The 16958-nt window shown below is 36.7% G+C and overlaps 1 protein-coding gene across 10 annotated transcripts in view; it reads left to right on the top strand.

The window, feature by feature from the left end:
- Positions 1–15279, top strand: part of HEATR5A (HEAT repeat containing 5A) — a 66797-nt gene extending 51518 nt beyond the window's left edge. For 8 of the 10 annotated variants that reach the window (XM_065838789.2, XM_065838788.2, XM_065838786.2 and 5 more), the window contains 11 exons: positions 834–902; positions 1302–1481; positions 3498–3732; positions 4178–4426; positions 6107–6234; positions 7153–7300; positions 7990–8262; positions 10545–10769; positions 11660–11814; positions 13142–13355; positions 13628–15279. In XM_065838789.2, the coding sequence (XP_065694861.1) occupies positions 834–902; positions 1302–1481; positions 3498–3732; positions 4178–4426; positions 6107–6234; positions 7153–7300; positions 7990–8262; positions 10545–10769; positions 11660–11814; positions 13142–13355; positions 13628–13929 (2178 nt within the window). In that variant the 3' untranslated portion in view covers positions 13930–15279. The remainder of the gene's footprint in view (positions 1–833; positions 903–1301; positions 1482–3497; positions 3733–4177; positions 4427–6106; positions 6235–7152; positions 7301–7989; positions 8263–10544; positions 10770–11659; positions 11815–13141; positions 13356–13627) is intronic. The other 2 variants (XM_065838791.2, XM_065838787.2) reach the window with 1 other exon arrangement.
- Positions 15280–16958: the final 1679 nt, after the last annotated feature.

The raw sequence follows: 16958 nt of genomic DNA, 5'->3' as shown, positions 1-16958 counted from the left end.
ATAACCAGAAATAGATGGATACAGATTTTTCCAAACTTAAGTAGTGGTTTCCTGAAATCTTGTTTGGAAGTTCCTTAAATGAAGTCTGAGCTTTAGAGAGTTTTCAGAAACTGTCATTAATTGTTCTTAAAATTGTCATTAAAAACAACTCCTTTTCACTGATTTTCAAAAACTTGTGTTTGTAGTACTCATGCTACACTTCGTACTTTAATCCTGAAGAGCACCAGACTTCAGTCTGAGTTTTCAGATATTGGCTAAAGCAGCAAAGGAAATTTTCTTTAGCCCTTTAGTGAAATAGCTTTCAACAGTGAGAGTAGGTAAAGTCTCTGCAACCTGGTAAGTATGTTTGTGTGTTCTTTATTAGGCAAAAAGGGTTTGTGCTCTCCCATTTTTTGACTTTGCAAAGTTGACCAATTGCAGCTGTTTATTTCCTTAAATCTGTATTCTTTTGGAGTAAGGAAATGTCACTCATTGCATGTTTTGCAAGTCTTTCACAGTTTGGAACATTGTTTTGTTTTTTGAGGGCTACTCATCAAGTCAAGAGTTCAGGAAGGAAGAGTTTCTGTTTCAGTTTTAGACTATACAAAAAATAGGATCGCCTTTGAAGACCCCTCTCAAAGAGAACCATGTCTTCAGTGTACACAAAACAAAACAATAAAAGTATGACTGCAGCTGTCTCCCTGCTCTTTAACCTCACTGAAAGTCCGTGGAAAAATGAAAAGGAAACTATATTTTATAAAGGAAAACTAAAGAAAACACCAACAAAGCCTGTTTATGAAAAGTAATTATTTAGTTAATTGTTCACTATGTATTAGATGTTATCTTCTTTTTAGGTTGGAGCAGCACTTAGGCCTGCCTTTGCTCCCGAAACTCCTCCTGATGTCACAGCAAAAGCATGTCAGGCAAGTGTTGAAAGTCAAAAGTCTTAGATAATAGACCCTCCGAAATATTCTTTTTGCTTTATACACCACACAAGAAACAGGAAATAAATCATCTAGCCTCAAATCCTCAATACGCAGAAAATGTCACCCATGTTACCTCCATTTTATGCACTTCAAAGTCTTTTGGGAAACCTAGTCACAGTTGATCCTTTGGCTATTGTTTATGACATCGCTCTGATGGTTTTGACTTTCGTTACTTTTGTATACTAAACCATAATGTCATTTAACGTTGATGATTAACTGAGAGTAACTGTATCTCAGTAGAAATTAAATCTGGTTTTCATAATTTTAGAGATGAAAAAAAAACCAGTATCCATTGGTTGGCTCTCATTTCTCATTATTTCTGTTTTGCAACACTAGGTATGCAGTGCCTGGATAGCAAGTGGTGTAGTGAGTGATATTAATGACCTTCGAAGGGTTCACCAGTTGCTCATATCCTCTTTGGTCAAAGTGCAGGCTGGGAAAGAAGCACAAAGTCAGCAATATAATGAGAGCACCTCAACTATGGAGATACTGGCTGTGCTAAAGGCTTGGGCAGAGGTTAGTGTAACAGCTTTGTCATGAAAGTCTTGATATCTGGTAGGTGAATTAGAACCTTTTACTTATGTAAGAAATTCCTGAAACCATTATGTTTCCTTAAGTAGAAGTTGCTTGTCATTTGCTTTGCTTTGATATGTCTGAACAGTTCATGAACTTTGTAATCTTGAGAACTGTTAAACTGTATTATACTACACGTTAAGAAATATGTCTGGTACTTCAGCAATATTAATTTCTTAACATGTTCTGATGTTTCATTATTCATTTTAAATTGGCATGATGTAAATGGCTGTGATGATGGTCCACTGAATGTACCATTTTAAATAGATGCCATTTTTCTCATTGTATATTGGCATTTCATTTCTTACAGGTAGATCTAAGTTAACAATGTCAGTTCAGTACTGCATTGGCTAACTGCCTTAAAGTCAGCTCACATGAATGCTTGTTTTAATACATGTAAATGCAAGGTTAGATATTTAAAAATAAAAAAATGTGAATAATGTACATAATCTCTAGAAGATGTGTCTTAAAAAGCACTGATAAAGAGCTTGGATGCTGATGACTGATAACCAGCTAAATATGAGCATGTTATATAGTTAATTTGATATTTCTGTGTATAACCCGGAAGCTGTTTTGAAGGAGAAAGCAGGCAATAGAGAGCTTTTATGTGTACATTTGTAGAAAAACATACCGACGTCTGGTGTCCATACTTGAGAAAGGTTATTGGCAAAATAAGAAAGCCATTGGAGAAAAGCTAGCAAGTGGGAATAAAAATCTTGAAAACATGCTTACACTGAGAGATATAAGTAGATCAGCCTGTTTATTCAGGAAAAGATACGGTGCTGCAATCAATTGAAAATTAATATATGGAGAAAAGGTTTTTAATGGCATATAACAATAACTTATCACTGGTCAGAAGCTGGGACAAAAATCAGACTAGATGTGAGGCTGAACTGTAAGAAGTGAATATCTGTGGATTGTTCCAGTCTGTAATTAAGATCACTAGAAGTCTTAAAAAAACCCTCTGAATACCTTTCTACTGGATCTCAGATATGAGAAGCTCTGACAAAGTAAACTGGGGATAAGCTCTTGTGACCTGTAATTTACAAATATTTCGCTTAAACCCTAGGCAGTTCCTTCTCTCTTAGGATCTTACCTATTTCTTGTTTCCAGCGTTTGAAGTAATTCCCTTATCCTGTTGCAGGGAGGAGTGAGAGAGCGGCTTGGTGGGTTGGCTTGGGTCAACCCACTACAAGTAGCAAACCTGAAAAAGATACAGAAATTAAAATTTCAGGAGATGGATACTCACAAAAGCTAACTTCAAATTAGTTGAACTGTTGTCCTATATCTCCTTTGTTAAGGAGTGGCGCTTCCCTCCAGGGGCATTTTGGGGACTGAAGAGGGCTGCTGGTCTGAAACGTTCTCAAGCCTATCTTTTTCCAATAACTAGAGAGGCATCTAGGGAAATTAACCTTCTCACATTGAAGTCAACCTACTGATGGTATCAGCCAAAGTTTGCAAATGATGCGAGAGTGTACTCTTCATTCTTTACTGCTAACACAGACTAATACATAGTTTTTAGAAGTTGGTTGCAAGTGCAGTATGTCATTTCAGTTAAAATTATTTAGGAATTATTTCACTGTATTTCTGGGATCATAGGTTATAGGTATATTATTTGACAACAAGTTCTTCAGTCTTGTAGCTATAACAGGATTTGGTGACTGGAAGCTGAAACTGTACAAGTAATAAATTAATTGGTAAGAGCAGGGAAGTTGACTGCAGCAATGTTTAGGAATTTTAGTGGGTTTCACTTTATTGGGACTCTTGCATTAAGATTAGCTGGAGGAGTGGATTCAGAAGGTTTAAAAAATAAGTACTTCTTCACCCATGACTACTGGACATGAAGCAGGAATACATTCTAGGAAGCCTCATGCCTGATCAACAGCCAAGTCGTGCTAATGATCACAGTAGTTTTCCAAGTGTTAATATTTGTAAATCTCTCTCCAAATATATAAACAGGTTTACATAGTTGCAGTTGAAAAGCAGAAAAAACAAAGTGATGCACACAATCACTGCTTAAAAATTGCAAACTCTGCAGAAGAAAACTACCGAGATTTAACATCTTCAACCAGTGGACTTCTGGACTTAGTACAGGCAGATCTTGGGACACTAAGCAAACTCTGGCTTGCTGCACTTCAGGATTTTGCTCTCTTAACTCTCCCTTCAGAATATGCGTCACAATTACCTGCTGAAGGTAAGAAGGCAAATCAATTGTGTTTTCACAGGTCACTTGTAAGTGCACATCATTAACATCCTAGCTGACTTGTGCTAAGTTCACAATAAGATTAAATTGTACGGAGAATACGCATACTTGTTTACCTATCTAAAGTTAAAGACTGCTTTTGAGACCAGAGGGCTCACTGATGTGAAAAGTAGTTTGTTTGGTATTCTTGTTTGTTGGGTAATTTTATGGTTGAAAGAAGAAAAAGGTAATTGTATTGGATTCTATTGAAATAAATCTAAATGAAGCACCTTCATTGGCCTGCATTTTAATATTGAATATTTACAAAAAAAAAGTTACACATAAAATACAATAAATATAATTTCAATAAAAAGAAGAATTCTCTTTTATAAGAATGAGAAAATATGGTAGTTGAAAATAAACTACATCCTTAAAACTGTAACTTCTCTTTTTGTAGGTGGTACATTTTATACAGCAGAGACAATTGAAAATGCCAGACCTCATTACTACAACTCCTGGGCACTGATACTTTATGCCACAGCATTATGGCTCACTAGCACAGGTTTCATCGTTGTTGATCCAGATGAAGGAGTTATTAATCTCTCTAGACCTGTCACCCCAACTACAATGTGTCAAGATTCTTCTACCAGGCCCTTGGTGAAATCTCCTGAGGATGTGAATACTGACAGATTTCATCTTATCTTGGGTTAGTGAGTGCATAATCTGTCTAGATGCTGTAACACAAAATGCCATTTTTGATAGATATAACTGTTAGCAAACAAATGTTTAGTTATTCAGATTTAACTGCATCATTGATTGTTGCGTCTCTTAGAAAAAGATACAGTCAGAAGAATTTTAAGTCCCAGTGAGAAAATTGTAGAGTGTTTTCCCATGTGTTGGTAGAAAAAAAACACTGTGTGAGCTGAACAAGTCCTAAACAAGTTCTTATTGCTCTGCTCATAAACGTGCAAGTTAAAGGATGGATTTTATCACACTTATAGCACAACAGTTACAGTGTACGATTTAGCGTCACTGAAGTGCAATTTTACACGACATAATAGTGTGTAGGTTGAAAGACACTTGTGGAGATAATTTTGTCCACTACCCCCTGCTGAAGAAGGGCCACCTAAAGCCAATTGCCCAGGACTATGTCCAGCTGGCTTTTGAATATCTCCAAGGACGGAGGCTCCACAGCCTCTCTGGGCAACCTGTGCCAGTGCTACGTCACGCCCATGGTGAAAAAGTGTTTCCTTAAGTTCACATCAAGCTCTCTTTAGGCCTCCACCACTGCAGAGGCTAATCAGGCAGTCGAATTCAGTCCCAGTTCTCAAAGTTTACACAATCAGGCATTTCTGGTTTTATTTTTTTTTTATTCAGTCTCTCTTTTGTATCCTTCTTTTGTAATGGGTTTGTATGACCCAGCTGCATGTGGCTTCTTATGAATTTCAGTCTTCCTGCACAGACCCAGCTTCCTTTTGAACTCCTTTGCTCCCTCAGTTACAAGTGGGACCTCTGGTACAAAGCTGCTCATTTTCCCTGCTTCCTGTGCTACTGGATTAGTGCTTCAAATTTCATATACTTTACTGTGAACTCCTGGTTTATTTATTCTGCTTCTGAACATATTCCACTTGTTCATTTTCACTTCCCACAGAGAAACTCAAAGAACTTGAAAACACAGGCACTTTGCATTTGCACAGCTGTTCTGTAGTGTACAGTGAGCAGTTTTGCAAGTCATCACACATTCTCCAATTACAGCTGTTCAACTGGAATGAGAATATGGATCACAGAGTATATAACATTTATCTCCGATGTCATAAAATGTCATCTGAAGAGTCCTGAAAGCTCAGAAAAAAAGTTATTGATTTTATCTGCTCTCGGATTTGCAAGCTTATGTTCCATGTAATTTACTTACTGCTGGTGATCCAATTGTGGTAGTTGTGATCTTTAGCATTTTTGTAAAATGGGAAGATAAAGCCTCAGCCTTTGAGTTTGTGAACTATTACTTTCTCTATTATTTCCTCCTATTACATAATTCATTGTGGTTAGGCAAATATTCTGTTTTATGCCCATTAAGAATTGTCTGCCTATTAATTGGACCTAGTGTTCAGTGTTTTAGTCAGAAATTGCTCTATTTTTAAAATTTATTTATGTTAATATCCAGTTATAATCATGTCTAACACTGTCTAGAAACTGAAGTTCTTTCATTGTTTTGAGGGAAATGGAGTTCTTGCCCCAAGACTTTGGCAATAGGAGATTAATTTACTTAATATAAAATGTAAATGCCATTTCCATACTTGCTCAACTTACCATTATGTTACTTAGTAACTGACAAAATTACTACTTCAGATTTCAAGTACATACAGGTTTTTTCTTCTGGTGCTTACAGGAGTTAGTGTGGAATTTCTCTGCTCTCCTCGATCAGATGCAGCAATGGAGAACATTATAGCTTGCTTACGTGCCCTGCAGGCACTCTTCGATGTTCCATGGCCAAGGTCTAAAATAGGTGGTGATCAGGTACTGTCTCAATGATTATAAGCCCCCCAGAATTAAGGCATAATTTTGGTTTGAACAGTATCTGTACTCTATATTGTATATCCAGGAATCTTCAACAGATAGGTAGTAGGTGATTTATATCCTTTACCAAAATCCAAAGCTGTAGAAAGAGGAGAGAAAAAGAGCACAAAGTGGAACTTGTAAGAAGATAGGTGAGGGGCAGAGAACTTGAGGACATTTCATCAGGAAGCAGCGATTACTTCATCAGGAAGGAGCAATGAGTAGGATGACAACCAGGTAAAGACAGAATCCCAGAAAAAAAATGTTATTTTATTCTCGCTGTCCTGGAGCAGTTGAATTAATTCTGTGGTAATTATTGCGGAAGATAAAAGGAAACTGGATAAAAGCAGTGGTATTAACCAAAAAAAAAAAAAAAAAGGCAAAACTAAAGAAATGCCAGTGGTGCTATGAAGTAGTAACATCAAAAACATTTTTTTTTTTTTAAAGTAAGGTATATACCATCCTGTGTGCCATGCAAGTGTCTAACACAGGAAAAGCCATAAATCCTGTGGACATGCCCAAATTTTGCTGTCTATTGCTGTTCTCTCCAAGGAGATGCATATACTGTAGGAGGGATACAATGTAGTATCCCCACCTTCAAGAGTTAAAAAGCCATAAAACATTACTTGGGGGTTTCTTGAATAGTTTTAAGTGCCTTATCTCTAAATTACTGTGATTACTATTTGGTGGGAAAATTGAACAGGACTGCTGCTACTGGGAGCTAGGAGCTAGATGTTGAACAAAATACCAACTCCTGTGATGGTATCAATTCTACTGTGTTCCTTACTGAGATTAATAAGAGTAATATTGTTGGCTTTAATAAGTTTCTAAAATTTGTGCATTGATATGTGGATATATTAAACATTTTTCTTACCATAGGAGCTGGGCGTAGAGCTGCTGAATGTTTTACATCGACTGATATTGACCAGAGAATCACCTGATATTCAGCTTGCTGCCCTTGAAGTGGTTCGGCTGATTCTTTTTGCAGCTCAGGAACATGTGAAGGAAAAGCGGAGAAGTGCAGAAGGTATAGTAATGTATGAGATGTTTAATACATATAATCTGGGTTAAAGCAATTACTTCTTGGAAAACTGGATTCCTGAAGGTGGTATTCGGAGATACACTAATCGCAGTTGGTGACTCATCCTGGTTCTCTTCAGTCCAGGTGCTTGACATAAAAAAAATCCGTCTGGTCTGATGTTGGCAGGTGGTTTTGGTGGTGACTAGATGGCGTGAAGTGAGGAGGAAAACTAGAGAAACTGCAGTTGGGATAATCTTGTGTGGTGTCAGGGAGTGAGGAGTCTTAGTGAAAAGCTGGAATCAGCTGCAGTACAGCAAGGGAGAGACTCTGCACACACGACTGTGACAAGCCACACTCCACTACTTACTCTGCTTGTAACTTCCTAAGATTCGTTTTCTAAAAGAAAAAAAGGTGGGAGAAGAAACAAAACACTTATATCAGGTGACATGCTATTGGCATGGTGCCTCAGCATGTTGTACATCGAAATCTATTGCATGCACCTTTGTCTTTTGACAATCGGTCCATAGTTTGCGTATGCAGTAGGATGGACATTTGCCCATAGAACTTTGGATACATATGCATGCACATATATATGTATCAAGATTATCACTTGGTGATGAAATAGTCTGAAGTAAACTTTTGGGAAACAAGGTACAGCCTGCAGGTCTCTGCCATATTTCTTCTTTTTGTTTTAGTTGATGATGGTGCTGCAGAAAAGGAAACGTTACCAGAATTTGGAGAAGGCAAAGATACAGGAGGACTGGTGCCTGGGAAATCATTAGTCTTCGCAACGCTGGAGTTGTGTGTTTGTATTCTTGTCAGACAGCTTCCCCAGCTCAACCCTAAATTAACTTGCAGCCCTGCAGTTCAATCTGGAAAACATCGGTTATTGTCAGAAGATGGAAGTAGACTGGTAGCAGCAGCATTGGTTATTCTCTCTGATGTTCCCGCAATCTGCTCTCCTGAAGGTATGCTGTTTCATCACAAGGAAAGATTAATGAAAGAATATTGGGCTCTTCTGAGCCCCTTTGTTATTACCTAATTTTCTCAGCTGGATAAATCTGACAGCGAGTTTTGTTGATTTGCTTGTGACAGTTTCCTGTTCTAATTATGTTTTTGACTGTCAGATTACAAAACAAGTTACAAAACTGAAGCAATTAAAGGAGTAGTTTTTCTTTTCCTCCCACACATAGCAATGCAATTAATAGATTCATTTGTTACAGGGGAAATATGCGATAGCTACATGATTCTATTCTACTTCAGTCTGTTTTGGAATTTATAATGCAGACTAAATTAAATTTAAGAAGGAAACGTATCATGTTACTTTTCACTGAAAGCCATCATTTGAACATTAGGAAACCACCGTAGGGGGTTATGGTTGATTTCTCAGATTAGTTGACTTTTACCTATGATTAATTTTAGGTTCATTCCAATCTTTAAGATGGTTCCCACCTCCCCCAGTATCGTATTCATACGTATGATGTTTCAGTACTGTTACAGCCACACCTACAAACCATTTCTGTCCTGCTCCTCTCTTCCCCCACCTTAGGTATTTGTGTTACACCTTATGTGAATTTTTGCACTTACCAGCCCTGGAAATTTGTTCTTTCTTATTAATTTGTTATCTGTTACAAGATTCTTCTTTGGGGTATAACGTTCTCCTAATGCAATAGTATGCAGTTCTTGCTGTAGGGTGATGATATGATTTCTCTTTTCCATCTGCACCTCATTATTTGTAAGTTCAAAGCAAAAGGAAACAAACAGAATCACTTAGATAAGAGGACAACTCTCTTGTATGAAAAACAATCTGTGATTTTTCTTTTTTCACTGTAGTTCTTTTTGTCTTTAGCTCTTCAAGTTGTTCCACAAACTGACAGCTTGCAGGATCAGACCAGATGGGACATTTACACTAGAGAACTTGAGCATTTAAGTCAGGTGACTAAAATGAGAAGCTTAAGCTTGGTTATGCAGTCAGTTGAATAAGGAAGAATCTCCAAAAGTCAATGCATATAATCAAAGAGAAGAGAATTCCTATGTGGAATTGCATCATTTTTTCCCCTTTTATAGGTAACTGGAGTTACAGTCTTGTGACTACCATGTCTCTTACTTCAGGCACTTGCCATGATATGTATGCATAATAAAATTTTCAAATAAATTATGATAATGAACTGCATTTCCTGCTGAATTCAAACAGTCATTTTTCAGAGACTTGACTGTTTAAAAATAGAAGGTAGATGTCCTCAAGTTCAGAAAATACTTATGCATTTATCAGAGACCCTGATTATTCATTGAACATCATTATGTTAAAATCTTCAGAAGCATTTTGCTGATTAGGGAAGGACATAAGCATATTAAGCCATGTGCTTACCGCTGTGCTTTGCTAAATCACAACTTAAGACAGAGGTAGCACATAAGTATGCGGTTTTCTAGATTGTCTCCAATATGTGCAGAAGTCTGTATTACTATTAGATTCAAAGACAAAAGAACATGCAAAACTGCCATGCCAAGTTATTCCTGTGATATTTTTTTTTTTGTAATAGTCCCTTATTCTGATACGTCAACCATCAGATTCTCAGGGAGAGATGAAGATCTGTTCAGTAGGCTGTGCGACAGTCTGTTCTCTGCTTAGGTCCCCTCTTTTCCAAAATATTTGTTTGAGTTTTTTTATTATAATTCTAGGAATTTTTGTTAGGCATTTTTAATCTGCGATCCTTCTCTTATTGATCATACTGACTTGTTGTCTTTAGTGATTTCCTGGAGCAATGACATCCTTGGCTGACTACACATCACATGGGAGAAGTATTTCCTCTTACTAGTTTTGAAATTACTCTCTGTTAATTTCCTTCACTGTATTGTCTTCATTGCAAAATATGCTTAGATGCTCATAATTTGTTTTCTGCTATTCAGTACTTCGTATACTTCCATAGCTTCTTTTCTGCTGCTCAGTGGTTCTGATCTTTCTGTTCTTGCTTTTCTCTGAACATGGTGTAGTTCCACACTTCATATGATAAAATCATCAAAGATATACAATAACTTCACTTGCACAGTCTGATTCCATGTTTGCTATAGCAAGTCGCAGGATTTTTCAGATCTCACTGCAAATTACCAGTGCCTCCATTCAGATAGGAGATTAAAAAAGAGAAGTTATAAATAAAAAAGAGAATCCAAGAAAACTCTTTCTTTTTTTTTTTAATGTAAAAGATACCTGATTTTTTAAACTTCTGTGACATTAAGTTGCTTTGTTTTACAGGAAGTGTTTCAGTTCTTCCTACTATCTTGTACCTAATTATTGGAGTACTTAGAGAAACTGCTGTGAAATTGCAAGATGGGCAGTTACCCTTGACGGTTGCTGCATCTTTGCAAGCTCTTAAAGGACTCTTGTCTTCTCCAATGGCTCGAGCAGAGAAAAGTCGAACAGCTTGGACTGATCTTCTACGCAGTGCTTTGATCACAGTGCTTGACTGCTGGGATCAAGGTAAACACAAATTTTGAGTCTGTGTGTTTAAACAAGCTTTCACCATTTTTTTTTGCTTTTATTTAAATTAAATTCATACATATCTTAAAAAAAAGATGAATATCTTAGTCACAAGAGAATTAGTTGGCTACCGAGTACACATTGAAACTATAGTGCAGTCTTGTCCCTACAGTTCATATGAGAAGTCATCACGTGTGGAAGTATAAATGTGGGGTTGCAGGCTGACCCCTGTGTTCCGTAGTGCCGCAGTGTAGCGACATGGTATGATGGAATAAACAGGGGTTACAGCTTCAGAGTACAGTTGAGTATAAAAGCTGTACTGCATGCAGGTTCTGCACAAAGAATTAGTGTCTGTATTGAAGCAACAGGTATTAAAACAGTAGGTCAAGGAAAAATATTTCTGTCTTAATTTTCTGTGTGCTGCTTCTTCAGCTTTCCAAGTTTGTAGTACTTTTAAAATTCCTTACATTTAATTTCCGAATTGTAATTTGTTGATGGAACTTTTGTTTAGGGTGCTGTTTTTTTAAATTATAGCAAACGAATCTATGTTCTTAATGAAAATTGTAAACAATTCTAAAAATAGGTTGTACCTTAATACATCATACCAGTTCTTCAAAGATATTTATTGTACTTTATACATTAATGTAATAGGAGTATGCTGTTATTTCTAAATGTGCACATAACCACTTCTTAATTCCCTTTTTGGCCTTGGCTTTAATTACAGTACAAGTCCATATCAGTGCATCAGAGCACGTCATGTGTTTAGAAAAAGAGACTCCTGAAGAAACAGAGGCATTGATATTTCTATTCCACCTCTCTATATAATAACATTTGAATTCATAGAATTACTTTTTAATGCAAATCTAACTGACTGCTTACTTTATTGACAGCAGATGGGCTTCTCCAAGAACTGGATGAAGTTAGCCTGCTTACTGCTATTACAGTATTTGTTATGTCTACCAGTCCAGAAGTTACTACCATAGAGTGCCTTCAAAAGCGTTGTATTCAGAAATTTAAAATCACACTGGACTCCAAAGATCCTCTTGTAAGTATCAGTGAAGTTTTAAGAAAATCAGTATCATATTAAATGGATTTTAGCTGATTTTCTGTGCAGTTGTTTTGCTTGTCCTGTGTGTTGATTGCAGTTAATTCTGTCCTAACTATAACTGTTGTATTTTAAAGTACAGTTCGAACAAGTTAGCAAGCACGTGTCCCGCAGTACATTTTCTCATTTTTTTATTCTGTATACAATTCTGTATTCCTATGATTTCTTTTTTATTGCATCAGACTCAGAGCTTTATATGTTGATAAGTACATGATGCAGTCATGTAGTTTTGCAGGCACCTGTTTCATTTTATTTGCTCATTTTATCTTCAAAACACAGATACTGTCTTTTGCACAGGAAATCCCTCACCTCTGTGTCTTTGGGAGCTGGAACAAGTACCACTACATTGTACTGTCCCATAAGCATCAGCTCTTGGACACTGCTGGAGGCAGAATATTGAACAAGATTAATGCTTTGTTCGGACCTAGTATTCATATTTGTACATAGTTGCTTTAGACTGTAGTGCTACAGCTCATCTGTTACTATTCTTCACCTAAAAAAACCCAACATATCAGGGAAAAAATTGTATTTATTATCACTGCAAATACAAATGGCTTTTCTAGGAGTTGAGACTTCCTCAACCTGAAAGTCCAGCTCTGAAAAGAACATGCATTAGATTTCATGTTTGACCGACAATTCACCATAAACTGTTTTTCTTGCATCTTCTCTGTATATATTTGTGTAGTAACATAAGAAACTGGGGATGCTGAATATGATTGCCAGAAAATGGTAGTATGCATTTGCAAATTTTAGCCAAGTGTTTAGGCATCTTAGCCTTTCAGAAATTGTGTAGGAACTTTACAGTTTTGGTCCTATTGACTTCCAATGACCTGCAAGCTACTGAACCATTTGAGGCTTTGTAATACTGTGTCTACAGTTTGGCAGAGGTAATGCTTGTATTTTAAGCACCTGTTTTCAGTCATCTGTATTTGTGCAAGAAATATTATATTTTCAAAACAGTTCTAAGACATAATCTTCACACAAAAATAATATTTTTTCCTTAACTCAAAAATGTAGGAAGATGTAGGACTCGGTGGAAAGAAACTGGAAGCATGACCTAATTTCTCTTAATAATTTGATTACAAGTTATAATGCTCCTATAAAGTATTATACATTAGAGACCTGCAACCTGATGAATTTTCAAGCTGTAAGACACGTATTTCTTCTTCCCTAATTTTTTTTCTGACAAGCTGTGAGTTCTAAAACACTCGGACGTGTATTTTTAAGTACTACACTTTGTAACTGCACATTTGATTTTTCCCTTTAGGTACAGCATAAGTGCTACCAGCTGCTGCACTCCATCTTTCAGCATCCAAACAAAACTGTGTCATATCCTTATATTCGTTCTCTAGCACCATCCATTGTGGGAAAACTGCAGGAAACAGAAAAAGCAAAACCTGAAAATGCTGCTGAACTTCAAGTCATTCAGGAGGGAATAAAAGTGGTTACAGCTCTTACAGCGGCTGCTGAGGAAGAGCACCGTAAGTTACATCCATTACTAGTATCCAAAGTGTTAGACATGCTGGAAGTTGCCATAAGTAACAAAACAAAATGACCACTAGGAATCCAGTCCTGAACACTATTTGCTAACAAAATTGCTAACAAGAATGTTGGTTCTTTTTACCATACAGTTCAAATAACATTTTGAGCTGTATAGTTTGTGTTAAATGTTAACTTAGAGAAGTACTTCTAGGTAGGATCTGAAGACGTTTTTTAAAAGTGTGCGTTTAAGTTGTGTTTTTCATGTTTACAGGTGCTCCTTTGGTGGCCTGCCTTCTTCCCATCCTTATTTCCTTTCTTTTGGATGAAAATGCCCTGGTTTCTGCTACAAACTCAGCAAAAAATCTACATGAGTTTGCTTTGCAAAACCTGATGCAGATTGGTCCCCAGTACTCATCAGTTTTTAAAAAACTAATAGCTTCCTCTCCAACTATGAAAGCCAGGCTTGAGTCAGCTGTGAAAGGCAATCAGGAAAGCATCAAAGTGAAGACTGCTAAACATGCAAAGAATCCTGGGAAAAGTCCAAGCATTCAGCTGAAGACCAATTTTCTTTAAAGTCTCATATTGTCATTTTATGCACTTTGATATCAACAGCAAAAAATGTCCCTTTTAAATTTCTAATCAGAGCAGGATCCCTGTGAGTTGACCTCTCATATTTCAGTCTACACTGAAGTATTACAAAAAGTTTTTAAGAGAAAGCAAATCTCTAGGTAACATTCTGTTAGTGTAAGACTTCTTACACTATGCATAAATCTATCAGAAGCCATTTAATCTGTATTTTTGGATTATTTTGGACTAAGATACCAGAAATGCACATGCCTAGACAAGTATAGTGAACTTTACCATAGATACATTTAGGAGCAGCCCACGCATGGCCATTAAGTAAAATTAATTTTGGTTTAAATCAATGCTTGTCAAAACTAAGTTGCCCTGATTGGTTCTGGGATTTAACCAGGACATAAATTTACTTGCAGGTTGTAATCTATCCTAATTACTAATTTAACGCACTGCATCATTAAGTAAACAGATTAAATATCCTTGTAAGCCTTACCGTTGATCTCAAAACTCTCAACTCAATAAAGGTAATATTGATAGCTTTAACCCTAATAACTTCCTGAGCTGGACAAGATGTAGCAAATGCTGTGAAACGCGGCTCTGCAGTGCGGGCTCACTGAGGGCTCCAGGGCGTCACCGGTGGGTCGATTCTGCATGTGTAAGTACCTGCAGGCTGGCGCGGCGCTGCGCTGCCTGACACAGCCTCACTTTTCAGGGTGTATACTCGCGTTAATTTTGGATTAGGCTAGCCAGGCAATTGAAGCTTGCATATCTTGTCCAGGATAGGACAGCAATTTTAATATACTGTGCCTCGATTCAGACATCTGCTCTATCTGGATGTGTGTTTCCTGATCTTTAAATGATCGGTTATATGTACTCGTAACTCACCTAAATGTATGTATCTCTGCAATGAGAGATGGACATATTTGAAGTCAGCATGTCCTGTGTCAAATTAAGTGCAACAAACTCATGATATGAAGTATTTAATTAACATTTTTATCAAGAAACATATTTTAATATAGAAAAATAACTATCAAACTTGCAATGGCTATAAAGTATTTTATACAGGTAGCGTATTGACTTCTTTCTTGATACCAGTGTTATCTAAACCAGACACTATGAAACTGAGGATAGCATTTCCTTCTTGAATCTAATTACGTTAAAAACCCACAAAATTACAGAACTGAGAAACACACTGTGACTCAGGAAAAGTGTGATGTACTGTATTTTTATTATTATAAGTTTTGTATATAAATATAATTGTAAATTGTACAGAATTAATCATTTGACCAAAGTTCTAACAATTCATTTTTCTAATTTACATAAATAAAGCTAATTTTCTTCACTTAAGATTTGTCTTAGTCATTTTACCCATAGCAAAGGAGCTCTAAGGACTCCATAACAGAAGGACGATGTTTGTAAAGCTGCCGCAAGGAAACTTGTAAGAAAAGTTTGGGCTGATGCACCAAAGTCTGTGACTCGGCACAGCAGAGGCTCCTCTGTTCTGCACAGCACAGTGTGGGAATGGGTGGGATCGGGGAGACAGATTTGGTTTGTGTAAATCCTTGTGCTGTGCCAGCTGCTGAGATGTGTGAACGATGGCTGAAATCCCTTCCGGCTTTCCCTAGAGAACCAGCAGTTCTTTGTTCCACCTCTTCATTGCAGTCGAATTTGTAGTTGTTGTCTGTATTGAAAGGGAGTTACATGAAATTTGGCAGCTGCTTATCTCATTTATCTCATCAGTAATTCTCATTATTTTCCCTTCAAAGTTTACTGGGTACACTTTTTTTTATTCTTTTTTTTTTTTTCTTTTTTTTCCCAAAGGCAACTTCTGGGAAATGACAGTGATTCTTAGGGGACCACAAACTTTTAAATGAGACTTAGGTCATGTTTACTGTCGAAGTGGCCAAAAATACTGCTGAGAAAGTAAGCTGCTACAATAAGTATTTGTGGCTACTTGTTTCATTTTCAGTAATGTATAAGAACAGCATGAACCTCTTTTCACTAACATTTTTTAATTTTGATAATGCAATCTGATGAAATCGTACTTTGCTCAAAAGTTTTAAGAAACATGCTTAAGTTGCAAGGGCACCAAGCAAGGCTGTCAAAAGCCAAAAATTAAAGTTTAGAAGAGCTTAATTCGAGATTTCTTAGATGACGTCATTGTAGTAGCTCACATCTGAATCTCTCAGAAGTGCTGTAGTTACGTGATTTGATGTTTCTTGGTCAAGTCTTGTTGCCACATGTGGAAAAGCACCATTTTCAACATATATACGTCTCCTAAATGCAGAAACAAAACCTAGTTCAATAAAGAGAAGCACTACTAATTCTTAATGTCTTCTGTAAATTAGGACATCTGTGTGACCCTAATTTATCCACAAAGTAAAAATACCTGTGCCCTGAGTTGTGCTTTATCATGTCCGTTTAAAATAAAAAAGTGGATCCCATGAATAAACTTACTCATTTAAGATTTTATAAATGACTCTTACAGATATAATCTTGTTTAAGTTATTAAGAAAACTTAGCTTTGGTATATCATATATCTTTTATGCAGTCTTGTTTATTTACAAGGAATTTGCATACATTTATTTTTCCTGAAGAAATAATGAAGACCACAGAGCAGTTTTGGTTTTAATACCACTCTTTTTTAGACATTGCTTGGCATTCCAGCTCTTACATTTAGCCAAACAAAAAGAGCCAAACATATGTTTGGCCATAAACCGAAGTCTCACTTCTACTGCTACTGCCTCCTGTGTCCTGAGCCTCCTTGCTGATTGTTTTTCTTGCCATTCCTCTACAAGCACCAGTAAATTTTCTTCCAGTAACTGTCTTTGCAATGAAGCATGTGGCCTGCATGCATACTTACTTTGTGTTTCCCCTGTTTGTTTTTAAAGTTTAATGTTTTTTGTGTGACAAAAGGCCCTGCCTATGCCGATGTGTGTATATGTGTATATGTATATAAAAATACGCATACATCACAGAAGGTAGCATTTTTAAGTGCTATGCAAAAATTATTTGCAGACAACTTT

Source organism: Patagioenas fasciata, chromosome 5, assembly GCF_037038585.1.
Source record: "Patagioenas fasciata isolate bPatFas1 chromosome 5, bPatFas1.hap1, whole genome shotgun sequence".
Taxonomy (NCBI): domain Eukaryota; kingdom Metazoa; phylum Chordata; class Aves; order Columbiformes; family Columbidae; genus Patagioenas; species Patagioenas fasciata.
This window is presented reverse-complemented; position numbering and strand designations above follow the sequence as displayed.